Below are 13,390 nucleotides of genomic sequence, written 5' to 3'. Positions count from 1 at the left end.
GGATTAGCTCACTGTTTGGAAACAGCTTATTTCTGAGAGGTTTAGAAATGCAAAGACGACTTTCAAACCCTGCTTCTTTTTTTTTCAAATCTGTCTTGGTTTCGGCTGATTTTTAAGTGAGCAGACAGTTACAATATTTACTTGAGCAGCAGAAACTAACTGTAAATCCACGTTCCGTTCTCCAGGCAGGCCAACGCGCGTGAGATGGCAGCTTCGAAAAGCTTCGCGTCTTTAAGGAAGCTGGCATCTGTTTTGCTGAAACCTTATTAGGCAGACAGGACGCAGACCACTTTTTGCTGCCGTTGAAGTTTGAGAAATGAGTCACGCTGCCTTTGACCAGGGGAACGTTTGCCCTGCAGTCGGCATCACATTCAGGTTTTGCTTGGGTGGTGAAATGCTGTACCTTCAAGGAATGCAGCGTGTTTTCCAAGCGCATGGGCACGCAACTGAAAAGCTCTAATATTTGGAGCGTTAACTTCAGTTGTCATTAACGGTGCTACTTTTGATGCTCAAAGCTGAAAGCATACTACTTTATTTGTCCATAGATTTGTGGTAGCCACTTGAACACACATAATATAACCGAGACCTTGTTTTCACTCAGTGCTCCTGGGCTTGTCCTAGTTGCTTTGGGGCATAAGAAAGTTAATAGTTGGACCAGATCTTTTGTAGAGGGTCAGGGATATCATTGGATGCTTGCTTGGTTAACCTAATTTCTTTTTTTTTTTTTTAAACTATTGGTATGTATGAGTTGATTAAAAAAATAAGCAAAGGCTTCTTAAATATAGTCTGTTCTGAATTAAAGGGTGTGGTGTTGGCTCTGAATGAGCTTGATGCAGCAACAAGCATGCAGCAGTTGGTAAATAAAGATGGATTTTCTTTTGTTCTGCTGGTGCTTGCTGCTCATTATTCTCCACTTACCCCGTGAGCTTCCCAGGGAGTGGCAGCTGTTTCTGATGTTAGACACTCTATCAGTGGTAGACAGCTCCAGATTCGGTGAGACACTGTTGTGGAGAGGAGAGGAAAATAACCTAACCCTGCACTATTGTAAATCCTCGGTAGAATTAACTTTTCATGAACCAAAAGAGTTTTGTGTTTAACTTTCAGAAATATTCAGATGTAAGCGTGCTTTGCAGCACATCTTATTGTGGAAAGCTTTTTTGGCATGAGATGGGTTTACATTCGAAGTGTGTATTAAGTATTGTAATGTGCAGTGTGGGGGCAGATACAAGGCAATAAAGGGAAATCAGTCTCTAATAATCACGTACATTTGCAGATATGTACAGTTTGGGAGTTTTTGCAATTTGAAGATTTTTTTTGAGTAAACAGAATGGTACATAAAGATTTTAAATAATAAAGCTAGCAAGTTCAGAGGAGTCTATTTGATGCTAGGGTTTTATACGTAGGATTTATAACCCATGCTCTTGCTTTTTTGTCTCTGCAGTGTTAGCATTCTGTTACTGAAAACAAAGAAAGCTCTGCCAGGGCATTACACAAGCAATGAATCACAGAGGAAAAAATGTTTTGCTTTGTAAATTGTTCAGTTTTCCATGGTGCATCATCATTATTATTATTATTATTTTTTACTGTTGTCTAATAGAATCACCACACATGCTTGCACTTACTGTATTTCATGAATTTCTTGTAGTGAGACTACCTAACTAATGTTATCGATGACTCCAGCTAACTTGCTTATGAGTCTTAAAAACAATACCACAACAAGAACAAAAACCAGGGCAAAAGTCAAAACAGCTCAGGTCACTCTTCAGGCATGACAGCTTACCGAGGAAGGAAAAGGTGTTATAATGTTTTTCAATCAACTTTGTCCCAGCAGTTCCACGCAGTTAGTTTTGTCGATGTTGACAAATTTGTTTTCTGCCCAAAATACTCAGATTTGCTATCATGATCAGTCTGGTACTCCTTGCGGGTTGTAGAAAGCTTATGGTGTTGTAGCAGTTGATAGTGCCAATCATGAGAATATGGACTTTGTACATTTTCCCCATGACTCTATTGGCAAATCTTTCAGGACTTCTGTAGAGGAATGCTAGTTTGCTTAGGCTTGAATATAAAGATACGCTTACAGATTATCTGATCGGGCAGTCACAGACAAGGCAGTGGCATGCCAGTTTGCTGCAAGATTTAGAAGTGTAACCTCAGTGTGTTATATAATAAATTTATACCATAGATGCTATGGTGTGCCTTATACTGCTGCAGGCCATCAAGTCGTGGGTGCTGATGTCCTTTGTAAGAGCAATAATCAATAATATTTAGATTTACCATTTTTCAGGATTCATTAAGCTCCAGACATGTGGAAGAAGTAGTTTAAAACTTCATTACTAACTTGCGATTTAACAGGGTGGATCAGGAACCAGAACCTGCTAAAGTGATGAACAGGTAAAGGTCCAAGTAAAATGATCCATGTAAAATGTCTGACAGTAATGAAATCATATGTGTGTGTGTGTATATATATTTTTTAATATGTAGAAAGAGTGAATGGTAAATGATGGCAAGTGTGGAGGAGGATGCCATAGATATGGAATACACCATTTTGAAGACTATGTGATTAATCTTATTAGATGTTGTATATGTAACAACCATACATCAGTGGAATAAAGCTGTAAGAAAATGAGAGCCAAACATAAGCATCTAATAAAATATAAAATAGGCTAAGGGAGAGGAAGAGTCTCTTGTGACAGTTCAATGTAATTTTGTGTAAAATCATGCATGCTTCACTGAAAACAATAATCACATAGTAATTTCAGATTGTGTTTAAAAAAAAAAAAGTCTCCTCTCTAAATACCATTTGGGAAGACTTGTAGCATAGATAAGGGAGTAAGGAAAACCTGAAACTGCAGCTGCCTACCTTGCCCATCTTCAGGTTTTTTCTGTTTTTTTTTTCCTTCCAATCCAATCTGGCTTTAGTCATAAATGCAGGTACAAGGAGGAGTGTAAGGTGTTTCTAGCTCCTCTGTGACACAGGGTGAGTTAATTTCACACTGTTTGTGAGATAAGGTAGTTTGTTCACCCTCTGAAGGTGTTTTCAGGCTGTGCTGGTATAGATTAGCTGTTGCCACGTTTCTTTTATGAAAGAGAAGAAAAGTGCCAGTGTATTAGGTATGTAACACGTGCGATCCAAAATCACGACATCCAGACAGCTGCCTGCCTTGGTCTGTGTGCCTGGCAAACCGCTCCAGTAAGAGCTAGGTAATTTCTTATCCCTGTAGTTACAGCTGTGGTGTAATGAGATTGGAATAATCTCACTGGTCTGGCAACTTAAATGCGAAAGGCTTCGTAATCTGCTACTGAGCCCAGAAAGTTATCAGCTTTTAATTAAGGTCAGCATTAAAAAGAAGAAAGACAACCAGCCCTTCTCGATTTACTGCCTTGTCTATGAAAGTTAAGTCATGACAGCTCTGGTGAGTTCTTCTGAAATCCTGAAAGCGTTTGTCATTTTTGTAAACCTCTCGCAGGTTAGTGCTACACTTAACCTGCAACTGGGGTAGACTTGGTTAAAACAAAAACCGTGCAATTTGTGCACGTTCCTTTTCTTTTCATCTTTCTTTTCCTGTGTAGTAATGCTTTGCTGCTCTATCAGTGCAAATAGGTGTTTTCTGCGTACATGGCTGCTATTTCAAGTACACCAGTCCAGCCTTTATGTGACTCTCCCCTCCGTTCCCCTTACTCTTAGTTTCTTGCTTTAGAATAAAAAGTTAAAAGCCCAGCAAGGGCTAAACGGAGGAAAGCGATAGTTAAGGGGGTGTGCGGGCACACGGACGTGTGGAGTGGATGTCGGGGTTGTGTGGATTTCTGTTTCTGTGAGAGAGAAGGACGAGTCCGAACAGAGGGCAGAAACCGCCCGGCTGGTGCGCGAAGCGGGTTGGAGCCGCGCCGCAGCAGGAGAGGAGCTCTGTGGGCAGAGGCGCGAGGCGCAGCAGCTGCAGGGGAGTTGCTGGGACAGGGGCCATGTCGCCAGCAGAGAAATCGCCCCCGGAGGAAAGCGGAGCAGCGGGAGAGCGGGTGCGTGGGGCCCCCGGAGAACGGAGGCAGTGCCAGAAGGCTGCCTTAGCCCGTAAATCGCGGGAGTCTTTTCTTCTCGCTGCTCTTGCCTGTCATTGAAGAGCCTGCCACCAGCCTGAGCTACCACGGGTGCTGGGAGCCAGACCCTTCAGCGGTGTGCTCGGGCGGGTGTTGGGGCCTGCCCTTTCCGTACGGAGCTGAAGGGAGCGTGGTTTCTAGGCTGGCTCTCGCCTGCTCCCTCGTCCTCTCCCTGATGACAATCAAACAAGAAAAGCAAACATGAAACCCTGTCAGAGGGTGTAGCTCCTGCCCAGCTCTGGGTGCTTTGTAGAGACCTCTTCACCATCTTATTTCTTTGTTATAATTTTTTAATCGGTTGTTGGTGAGTAGGAGCAAAGCTCTGCGAAGCGAGGTTGATACCTTAACTCGAGCAGCCCCCCGGCCACGGCTTTGGTGATGCAGCACAACAGAAGTGTTACTTTTGGTAGGACCTAGAGGCCCAACTTTACATCGGGTGAAGCTAACTGAGGTTCTAGAGAGACTGGCTAAAAAGGTGATAAAATGGGTGAAGAGCAAGGGGGAAACTGAGGCACACCAACCTGTGCAGTCACCCGGAAAAGCCCCAGGCTGGACCCCTATCTTCTGTCCCTGATGAGTAAATCCAGTAAAGAACTGAGGTTTTGATCTACTCTCTTTATTCTACTGCTGGAGATTTTGAAGTGGCTGTAATCTAGTTATGTGACTGTGTTATCTGCACAGAATTACTCAGATGAGCAGTAGCATGGTGTGATCAAGGGATGTTTTCCTCAAAAAGAAAGGTATTTTTCAGAATAGATGGTTGGTTTAATCTTTCTGGTGGCTCTACATCATCCAGTATTTTCCCCTTCGTATTGTGATATATCATCTCATGTTTCATGCTTGAGATGATGTGAGAGGAGTGAGTGATGTTATGTAACTTAAGCAGAGAATTATCTTTTTATGTTCTAAAAGTGACTGTTGGTTTGATAAAGCAGTTGACTAATTAGTAAATTACCCATTGTTGTTTAAAATACTTGCGCTGCAAAATGTAAATGAAAAAAATTTCTCCACTTGTCAGTATGAAAAACGACAATAGCAAAAATAATACATAGGACATCTGCTCTGATTTTTTTTAAAATTTAAAATGCATTTAAGGCAGATGTTGCAGAATTGGAATGGAAATAGGAGTAGATAGAAAAAGCATAGCTGTTTACCTTTTATGAAGTCCCATTTTTATGCTTAATATCACTAGCAATATCTGACTGTGTCTGTATTTTTCTATTGTTTGTATCAGAATGGACTGAAAGTCCTTAAAACTGCTGCAAGTCAGAATGACACATAATTTCAATATTTAAGAGTCCTTATTGGCAAGTCTGTGTTTTGGGGTGTTTTCTGATGATCCCCTTTGCCTGTTCTTTTTTTTCCAGGAGAGTACATAAAGACATGGAGGCCGCGGTATTTTCTTTTAAAGAACGATGGCACATTCATTGGCTACAAGGAACGACCACAGGATGTTGACCAACGGGAATCACCTTTAAATAACTTCTCGGTAGCTCGTAAGTGTTTTTATGTGCTCCCTCATCCGGTTTGGGGCTTGATGTCTTCTTGTAATTGTAGCACTGGTAAGCAGCATCAGTAGCATTCAAATCTGTCCAAAACAGGCAATGTATCTAAAAGCTAATATCTTTTTATTTGAGATGATTTAAAAAAACCCAAAAAACTGTTTCGGTAATGAATGTGATCAGTAGGTTTGATGTATGGATACTCAATCCATGTCTGTTTTTTTGCAGTTTGCTGTTGATTTACTGCTTCTGGTTATAGAACAAAATGGGTTTATTATTATTTTGTATGTCTGTTATTCAGCAAGTTGCTTTAAAGTGAAAATTGACCCAAGTACATGTCTCAGTACTTGGCAGGTAGATACAGCCTAAGTGTTTCAGCCTCTGTTCTGCCATCAGGTCTGGATTCAAGTGGCATTAATATAAATCCAAGTCATTTGTTTGTTATAAGAGAACATGGATTGAGCACTGGATTTAATGAAACACACTTGGTTTTTCTTAATTTTGAAAAAAAAAAAATTTTTTTTCTCCTTTTAGAGCCAACAAAGGGTTTGGAAGTAATAAAATCTCCTAACTCTACACTCTGTCCTATGCAGACATTTCCGACTTTGCTCAGGTGCCACAGCACAGCATGTGATAGAAGAATCTGAAGAGAATTTCCTTTTCTTGCTCATGTTTTTAACCTTTCCCTGTGTACTTCCAGCTTTTTTTTTTCTCCTGTTTTTAATCTTTCCTGTCTCATGATCGGCCTGTGTCTTGTCCCACCACTTAAAAATAGATCATTGTGGCACCTGTTATTAACAACGATCTGTTCTGTGTTCCTGATGACTAGTGGAAGGGAAGTACTGCAGTGAGAAATGTAGGGGACTTTCCCTCTTCATGACAGGGTAGTTTGCAATATATGGGGTTCATCTTCATATTTGACCTTTTAAGAGTTATATTTTAGAACACCTTGTGCCTGGAAAAGGGCAGGGAAGCCTTAGGAATTAATGCAGATATTCATTTTTTATCTGGTGGCTTCAATACCTGCTCATCCCAGTATATACTTTTTAATCACGTTTTAATACTGACTGATGATAGGAATAAATAATGGACGTGCTGTTGCCTACTGCATCAGTACAGAATGCCAAGAGTGCTTTGGGGATTTTTATCTCATTGAACTATTTTAGAGACAAAATTGATGTAGTATGTGCACCTCAGTAATGACATGGTACTTTCCTCTTTAGATTGTTATCTTCTTATGGGTCAAGAAAGTAAAGAAAAGCAACAGAAAGCCATTAATTCACAGACTGTCTTTTAAAGCACTTGGTCTGTAGCCAGGGGCTTTTAACAAATGCACTTTTTGCAGGACGCTTTCATCCTGTTGCTGCTAACTGCATTACTTAAAGTAATTATTTACTGCAGCTTGGTGCTAAGGAATAAAAAAGGGTGTGTTGCCTTCTCTTTGTCCAGGTTGCTTTCAGAAAGCGTTAACTAAAATTGGTTTTCACAACAGGAATATGTTGCTTTTTTGGCAAATTGAGCCTGTCAGCCTTAGCATTTATATATAAACAAGTTGTTACCATGGCATCAGAGCATTGTCAAGCAAGACGAGATGCACGCCTCTACGATAAGGTGTAGCCCCTGTAAGTGGGACTGTGGAGAAGGCGGCGGGTGGGAGGATGTTCTTAGTTAGCAATGGCTCTTACCTGGCAATCCAGTCGTAGTGGCAGGTCTGGAAGGCCTTAATGATTATGGGGAAAGCCTCCTTGCTGGAAGTCACTACACTGGTTTTGGTCTCACTGAAGCGGCTGTTGCCTCACCAGGATGTAATTTTTCATGTAGGCACTGGTGTGCAGTGCTGTTAGTGTCTGATGTGTGGTTCCCTTCTGCTTACCCTTCCCACTTGTATCATTTGGATTTCTTTTGCACCGCGACTTCCTTTTGAACCTGCTTGTGCTGTACTTTCACTTGAGTTAACTTGTTGAGTTAGCGTGAGTTAACTCGAGCATCTCTGGAGGAGCAGGCCAGGATACAGTTTTCACACTGTAGGCAAAGCCTGCAGAAGGCAGCTGCCAGCAAAAGTGGGGGTGGATTTTGCTTAAATGCTTTGTAAAAATTCATCACTTTTTTTCATGTGACCATGGAAGTCCTGACTTTTTTGTTAATTAGTGAACTAGATTTCTTTTTTTTAATGAGATGGCAGGCTGTCTCTGTCAGTCTGTTCTTTGGAAGTGGTCCCATGCTTCTGTGTAAAATCTTTACCCTCTTCTGCTGTAAAATCATGTAGGTTTTTGTCGTTGCAAGTAGAAGTGTGGTGTGTGGATTTTTTTATGACTGGGGGACTATTTTCACTTGTAGTGTCACATTCATGTTAAGTGTCTTTGCCAACTGGTGAGAGGTAGGAATACTCATTTGAGGAGAAAACAGTGAAAGAAGGTAGCATTAGCTAATGATGATTTGTCTTTTCCCTTAACAGTTAGTCTCTTCTTTATCTGAAACCAGCCTCTCCTTTCAATCTGTGATGGTTTTGATCATATGTCTGTGAAAACTTGTTTAGAGAGCTCCCGTGATGGAGAGAGGCTCAGTTTATTTTTTAATACCTAATTTCCTATTTAAAATAGCCATACATCTATGTCTGTAGCCCAACGATATGTTTAAGGAGTTTATTTTCCCCAGAAGTTACCTGTTGGTGATTTTTTTTCTTCTTTTTTTAACCTTTGAAAGACAGTGCCCAAACCTATTGAGTATCTAACTGACTTTTTTGAGTCATATTTGAGTTCATGTTCTGTTCTTCACCACTAAGATAAAAAGAATAAAAGAGCCTGTACCTAAATAGTTATTTATGCCCCAGAGACCCTGCAGATAAGTAACCAAGAGAGCTTGTGCTGTAAATCTGTTAGATAAGTAGCCTTCATACTGATTGTAATCTGAGTATCATGTGTGTCTACCTATTAGGTTATAAGCTCTTAAAACTACATAGCTGAAAAAGGTAGTATACTGTGAAAGATGACATGGAAAGAGAGTTCATCCCTGTTAGAAAGGAGGGATTATTTCTCCCACTGTCAAAAAAGAAAGTAGACTGTGACGGTTTGGCTGTACAGCAGAAAACATAATTGCTTGGCAACATGAGTGCCGCTTTCAGGACAAGAACGTGTATCTGCGGTCCAGCATTTATCTGGGCACAGGATGGGGGGATTATAGTAGACATGTTTTCTGTATCTGCTGCTCCTGGGGGCCGCCTTAGTCTCTAAGTCCAGGCTCCCATGTCCTCGCTTGTGCCATGCTGAGATGTTTGCGGGGGGGGGGAATCTGTTCAGTGGTGCTGAGAGAAAAGCAGCATCTCTGTAATATTCCTGTTTGTCGTTCCAAAGTTTTATTTATACATCATTCTTCCGTCCTAACTTGCCTTTTTTTTCCCTTCCCCTTCCTTAAAGAGACCAAAGCAGGAATGGGAAAGATTCTTCCTTGACATTATTGGTTTAAAGCGTGATGTCATTATATAGGGAGCAGAGTTTGACACTTTCATCGCAAGTAATCTGCCTTTTAGCTTAAGTGCTGGGGAAACAAATATTGTGACATTTTAGAAAGTCACTGGGATAATACTAAGTGTCTTTCAAATACAAAATGGTAATTTACATTTGAATGCCTTGGTGTCTATTCCTGTTAGGAACAATTTCTCTGTCCTACTTACTTTAAAAGACCAAACGCCAGGAAAGAATCAAGAGGTTCTTTAGAGCAATTTAAATCATTTTTAACAGGCTGCTGTTTATAGTACTTACTTTGTTGCAAGTGGGGAATACTTATGTTGGCATTTTGACATGAAAGACTGTCTTCAAAGTGGGTAAGCGACCCTCAGCCCATATTTGAAACATGTTTTTATGGCAGAACCTCCACACGTGCCATGAATCAGACCTAGTATTACACAGAGTCTGTATTTGTACCTTGCTTTAGTGGTGCATGTTGCTGTACATGGTTATAAAAGCTGAGTTTGGTGCCTTCTCTAGCTTGCCAACTGAAACAGCAAATAAGAGTCCATTTTAAAAGTAAGAAAAAAAACCAAACAACCTAATGCTTCATAATTTCATTGATTAAAAATCCATGAGATTATATATAGGGAGAACTTTGTGATAGCCTCAAACTTTTTGAAACTGTGTGGCGCAGCACTTTGGTAACGCAAGTTACAAAGAAAGCCGTCTGTATTTCTTGATCTGTGCTGTTATGATTGAGCAGGGTAATTAGACAGCATATTGTTCACTAAACAAAACACTTCTATGTGACATACTTGAATTATAGTGGTTATTAACTGCCAAATCTCTATTATTCATCTTGCTGTATGCCTTAAAGATTGCTAGATCAGCAAGCTTAACAAATATCAGTGGACAGTGCTGATTTAGGGGAAAAGTGGTGGTATTTAATCGGTCCCCTTCTATGACTGGAAACACCTAGTGTGGTTTATTAGGCTGAAATTAAATAGTTAAAGTTCAGAGTTCAAGATTAGCTTAAATACCTGTACTGCTTCTTCAAAATACTTATTCTGAGAGACTAAATGTGAATCTGAAGGTTGTTTTAAGAAAGCAAACTCCTCTCAATTTGTTTTTTCATAATGTTGCACTTCTTGGTAAGTATAAGAGAAGAGCTCTGGATCTGCATGAGATTAGAAATAGTCTGATTTTCTTCTTTGAGGCTTCAGCCAGTATCAGGATCTGTTATGGCTGCGTTGGGCAGACTCATAGAGGACAGTCCCTGCCTTAATCTAAGCATGTTAGGCAGACAAAAAAAGATATAACGGTCAAGAAAAAGAACAGCAGCTAAGCTAAGGTGGCAGATCTGGGAGCAGGACTTGGATCTCTTGAGTTAAATTGCTCAGAGCCCGGCTTGCTGGGCTGTGCCAGCTCGCGCCGTTGTATTCAGCATTAATTGCCATTCTGCAAAAGATGATGGAGGTTGCTGGAGCACTGACTATGGCATGCTGAAAGCATGGCTGCATCTTTTTGTCAAAGTTCTTTAATTTCGGTGAATAAAGGAGTGCCGTTTATCACACTAAAACCTCTTCATGACTCATTAATAAACTTTTTCTTATCTAATTCCAGTGCTTTAGGAGGATGCAGTATAACCTCAGTGTGCTATTAAAGAGAAATTAGGTTTTCTTGTCATGAAAAATGCAAAATTACTCATTGAAAAGCTTATAATTCCAGTAGCAAATGAGGCATGAAATATATTGCCAAAAATACAGCACCCAAAAACGCTGGTGGTAAATATTTTATCTTGCTGCTAATTAAGAACCTGAATTTAAAACTGAGCACTCTAAATTTCCACAATAATAAAATTAACCTAACAATACTAGCTTAGCCTTAGTAATGTGTGCTGTTATTCTGGCTACATTCCGTTTTCAACTTATTTGATACTGAAAGTAGAGCATGTTTGTAGCTCTAGCAGTAAGCAGAAATTTCTCCTCGTCTTCATAATGCCTATTTACTTGTCATTTACTTGTATCTATTTACTTGGAAGTTGATTTAAACTCTGAGACTAAATAATAGCGAGCTTGTGGTTTCATTAACTGCAAGGAGAACATTTTAATGTAATAAAAAGAACATCTATTTATCTTTTATTTTTTATTTTTTTTCTCCCCAGCCACTTTGTTTCTGATTTTCCTTTAATAGGAGCTATCTAATTAGTATTAGAGTTTCCATTCAGGTAATTCTGAAAAATGTGGTGGTTTTGGCCTCTCAGTTATGATTTCACTGACTTTCTTTTGTTTTTCGGTTGTTCTGCTTTAGTATGGCTAGTGGACCCTTAATCAGGTGCCTGTTTCAGGGCCAAGTTTAAGGGGTAAATGCTCATAATATCCTGTGAAGCTTAAACTAGTAGATGTGGCTTTAAAAGTAATGCTCAACTCCCAAGAGAGAGAGAGCATTTTTATGAAGAAACTTGTATTTTTGAATGTAGCCATGAGACATTCAGGCTGTGATTTCTCCGATGAAATGATCCATATTTCTGTAAAATTTGTCAGTTGTGTTTAAATACTGGCAGTGATGTAAAGTGTTGGCTGCGTGCCTGTCCAGCGTCCAACTGCTCGATGGCAGCTGTCCAGGACGCTTTGTGAACGGGGTCTTTTCTGGGGTGTGCCTCTGCAGTTTGATGTTCCCTCTAGTGTTTGAGGACTGGAAATGCTCTCCTCTAGAGGCTGATCTTTGTCAGGGCACTGCAAAATGGTCAAATATACTCTCTGTCGACTCCTTCAAAGCCAAGGACAGGGCTTTATGTCAGTAAAATCCAAAGGAGGGGAGGTGGAGGATTGGCTTTAATTTCAGTGGATGTTATTGCCTCATTATCAGCTGACTTTGTCCATGCACTCAGCTTGGGATGACCTTTGGAGTGGAGGACCTGTGTCTGAATGGCTTCTGTATCACCTCACATTTCTACTTACCTTTCCGGGCTGATCAGCTGGGGAGCCTTCCTGAGCAGAATTTGATTTGAGTGCTTAGATGACTATTTACCGAACTATTTATTGGTTTCATCAACATAATAAATTGTCTCAAGTCTTCTAAAGAAGTACTTACGGAGATTTCTATGGCTGATTAATCGTAACAGTTTGCTAGATAAGAATAAAGACAAATCATTATTTAAACCTGCTTATGTACCATGACTCTTTCTTCCTTGAATGTGGTAGAGTGCCAGCTGATGAAGACAGAACGACCTAAACCAAACACATTTATCATTAGATGCCTCCAGTGGACCACAGTAATTGAAAGAACATTTCATGTGGAGACTCCAGAAGAGCGGTATGTTTCATTCATATTTAATACATAAACTAGTTGAGAAAGCAGCTGCAAGTGTTCAGCATTAATAGCAAGTCCTTTCCTGAAGCTCTTATTTATCAGGTGATGGAGGTCTAGGCTGAAAAGTGACAAATAATTTGAGTGTTTTAGTTTTAGTGCCTGTTCTAATATAAAAGACACCTTATAAAGGGGGCTAGCTTTTCAGAGAGTGGGGTTTGAGTGGTATTTGGAAATGAAATGCTATTAGGTTGGGTATCCAAAAAGGACAGGTGCATCTGTGTGCTGGCAAACAGGTAGTTATTTCTGGAAACTTAGGGTTTATTTCTCATTGGAAATTTTGCGGTATGTGAAATGAAGGGTTTCTGGCCTGAGAATTCCTGGAAGGATGATCTCAAGTGAAAGAAAGATTCAGGCAAAGTTGAGTTGTATCAAAACACTGACCTTTTAATGTCTTTCTAGACACTTTTTTTTTTTTTTTGAAAAAGTTAGTTGTGTCATTGCTGATTGCTAATGTTTTATGCAAATTAGACAAAGGTGATAGTTATCTGCTGCAGGTGTAGATTTCTATTTCAGCTGTTAGGAAACAAAGCTAAGAGCATGCATCCTGTGCTCTTGTCACTGGAGAATTGATCTCTTTCCTCCCGAGAGGAGTTTTCTAGCATAGGTATTCTACAACTACAGCCTATTTAAATATTTACTTGCTCTTCAGGAACTGAACTTAAATTATTCCAGTATCATTGCCCTAGGGGAAGGGGTATTTAAAAACCCTTGCCCTCAGTACGTGTGATACTGGCACAAACTTATTTTTTTAAGATCAGCAAATTCTACCTAGTGTTCTTTGTGTATTTCTTACCTAGCCTTTTCATGCACTGATTTAAAGAAGGTTCCTGTTTATTGCTTTTGATTCTGTTACAATATTCAGAAGAAGATGAAATCAAGTTAAAAGGAAAGAGAGAGAGAAAAAAAAAAAAGTGGTTCTTGTTTCATTTAGTAGCTTTGTGGTCAGTGACCCTAAAGTGAGTGAATAACAGTTTCCAC

At 39.9% G+C, this 13,390-nt stretch overlaps 1 protein-coding gene across 8 annotated transcripts in view; it reads left to right on the top strand.

Moving 5' to 3' along the window:
* The window catches only part of AKT1 (AKT serine/threonine kinase 1), a 74,469-nt gene that overhangs the window by 33,684 nt on the left and 27,395 nt on the right, over nucleotides 1–13,390 (top strand). For all 8 annotated transcript variants that reach the window (XM_067295069.1, XM_067295068.1, XM_067295062.1 and 5 more), the window contains 2 exons: nucleotides 5,460–5,588; nucleotides 12,244–12,355. In XM_067295069.1, coding sequence (XP_067151170.1) covers nucleotides 5,460–5,588; nucleotides 12,244–12,355 — 241 coding nt within the window. The remainder of the gene's footprint in view (nucleotides 1–5,459; nucleotides 5,589–12,243; nucleotides 12,356–13,390) is intronic.

This window comes from Apteryx mantelli, chromosome 4 (genome assembly GCF_036417845.1).
Source record: "Apteryx mantelli isolate bAptMan1 chromosome 4, bAptMan1.hap1, whole genome shotgun sequence".
In the NCBI taxonomy this organism is placed as follows: Eukaryota; Metazoa; Chordata; class Aves; order Apterygiformes; family Apterygidae; genus Apteryx; species Apteryx mantelli.
This window is presented reverse-complemented; position numbering and strand designations above follow the sequence as displayed.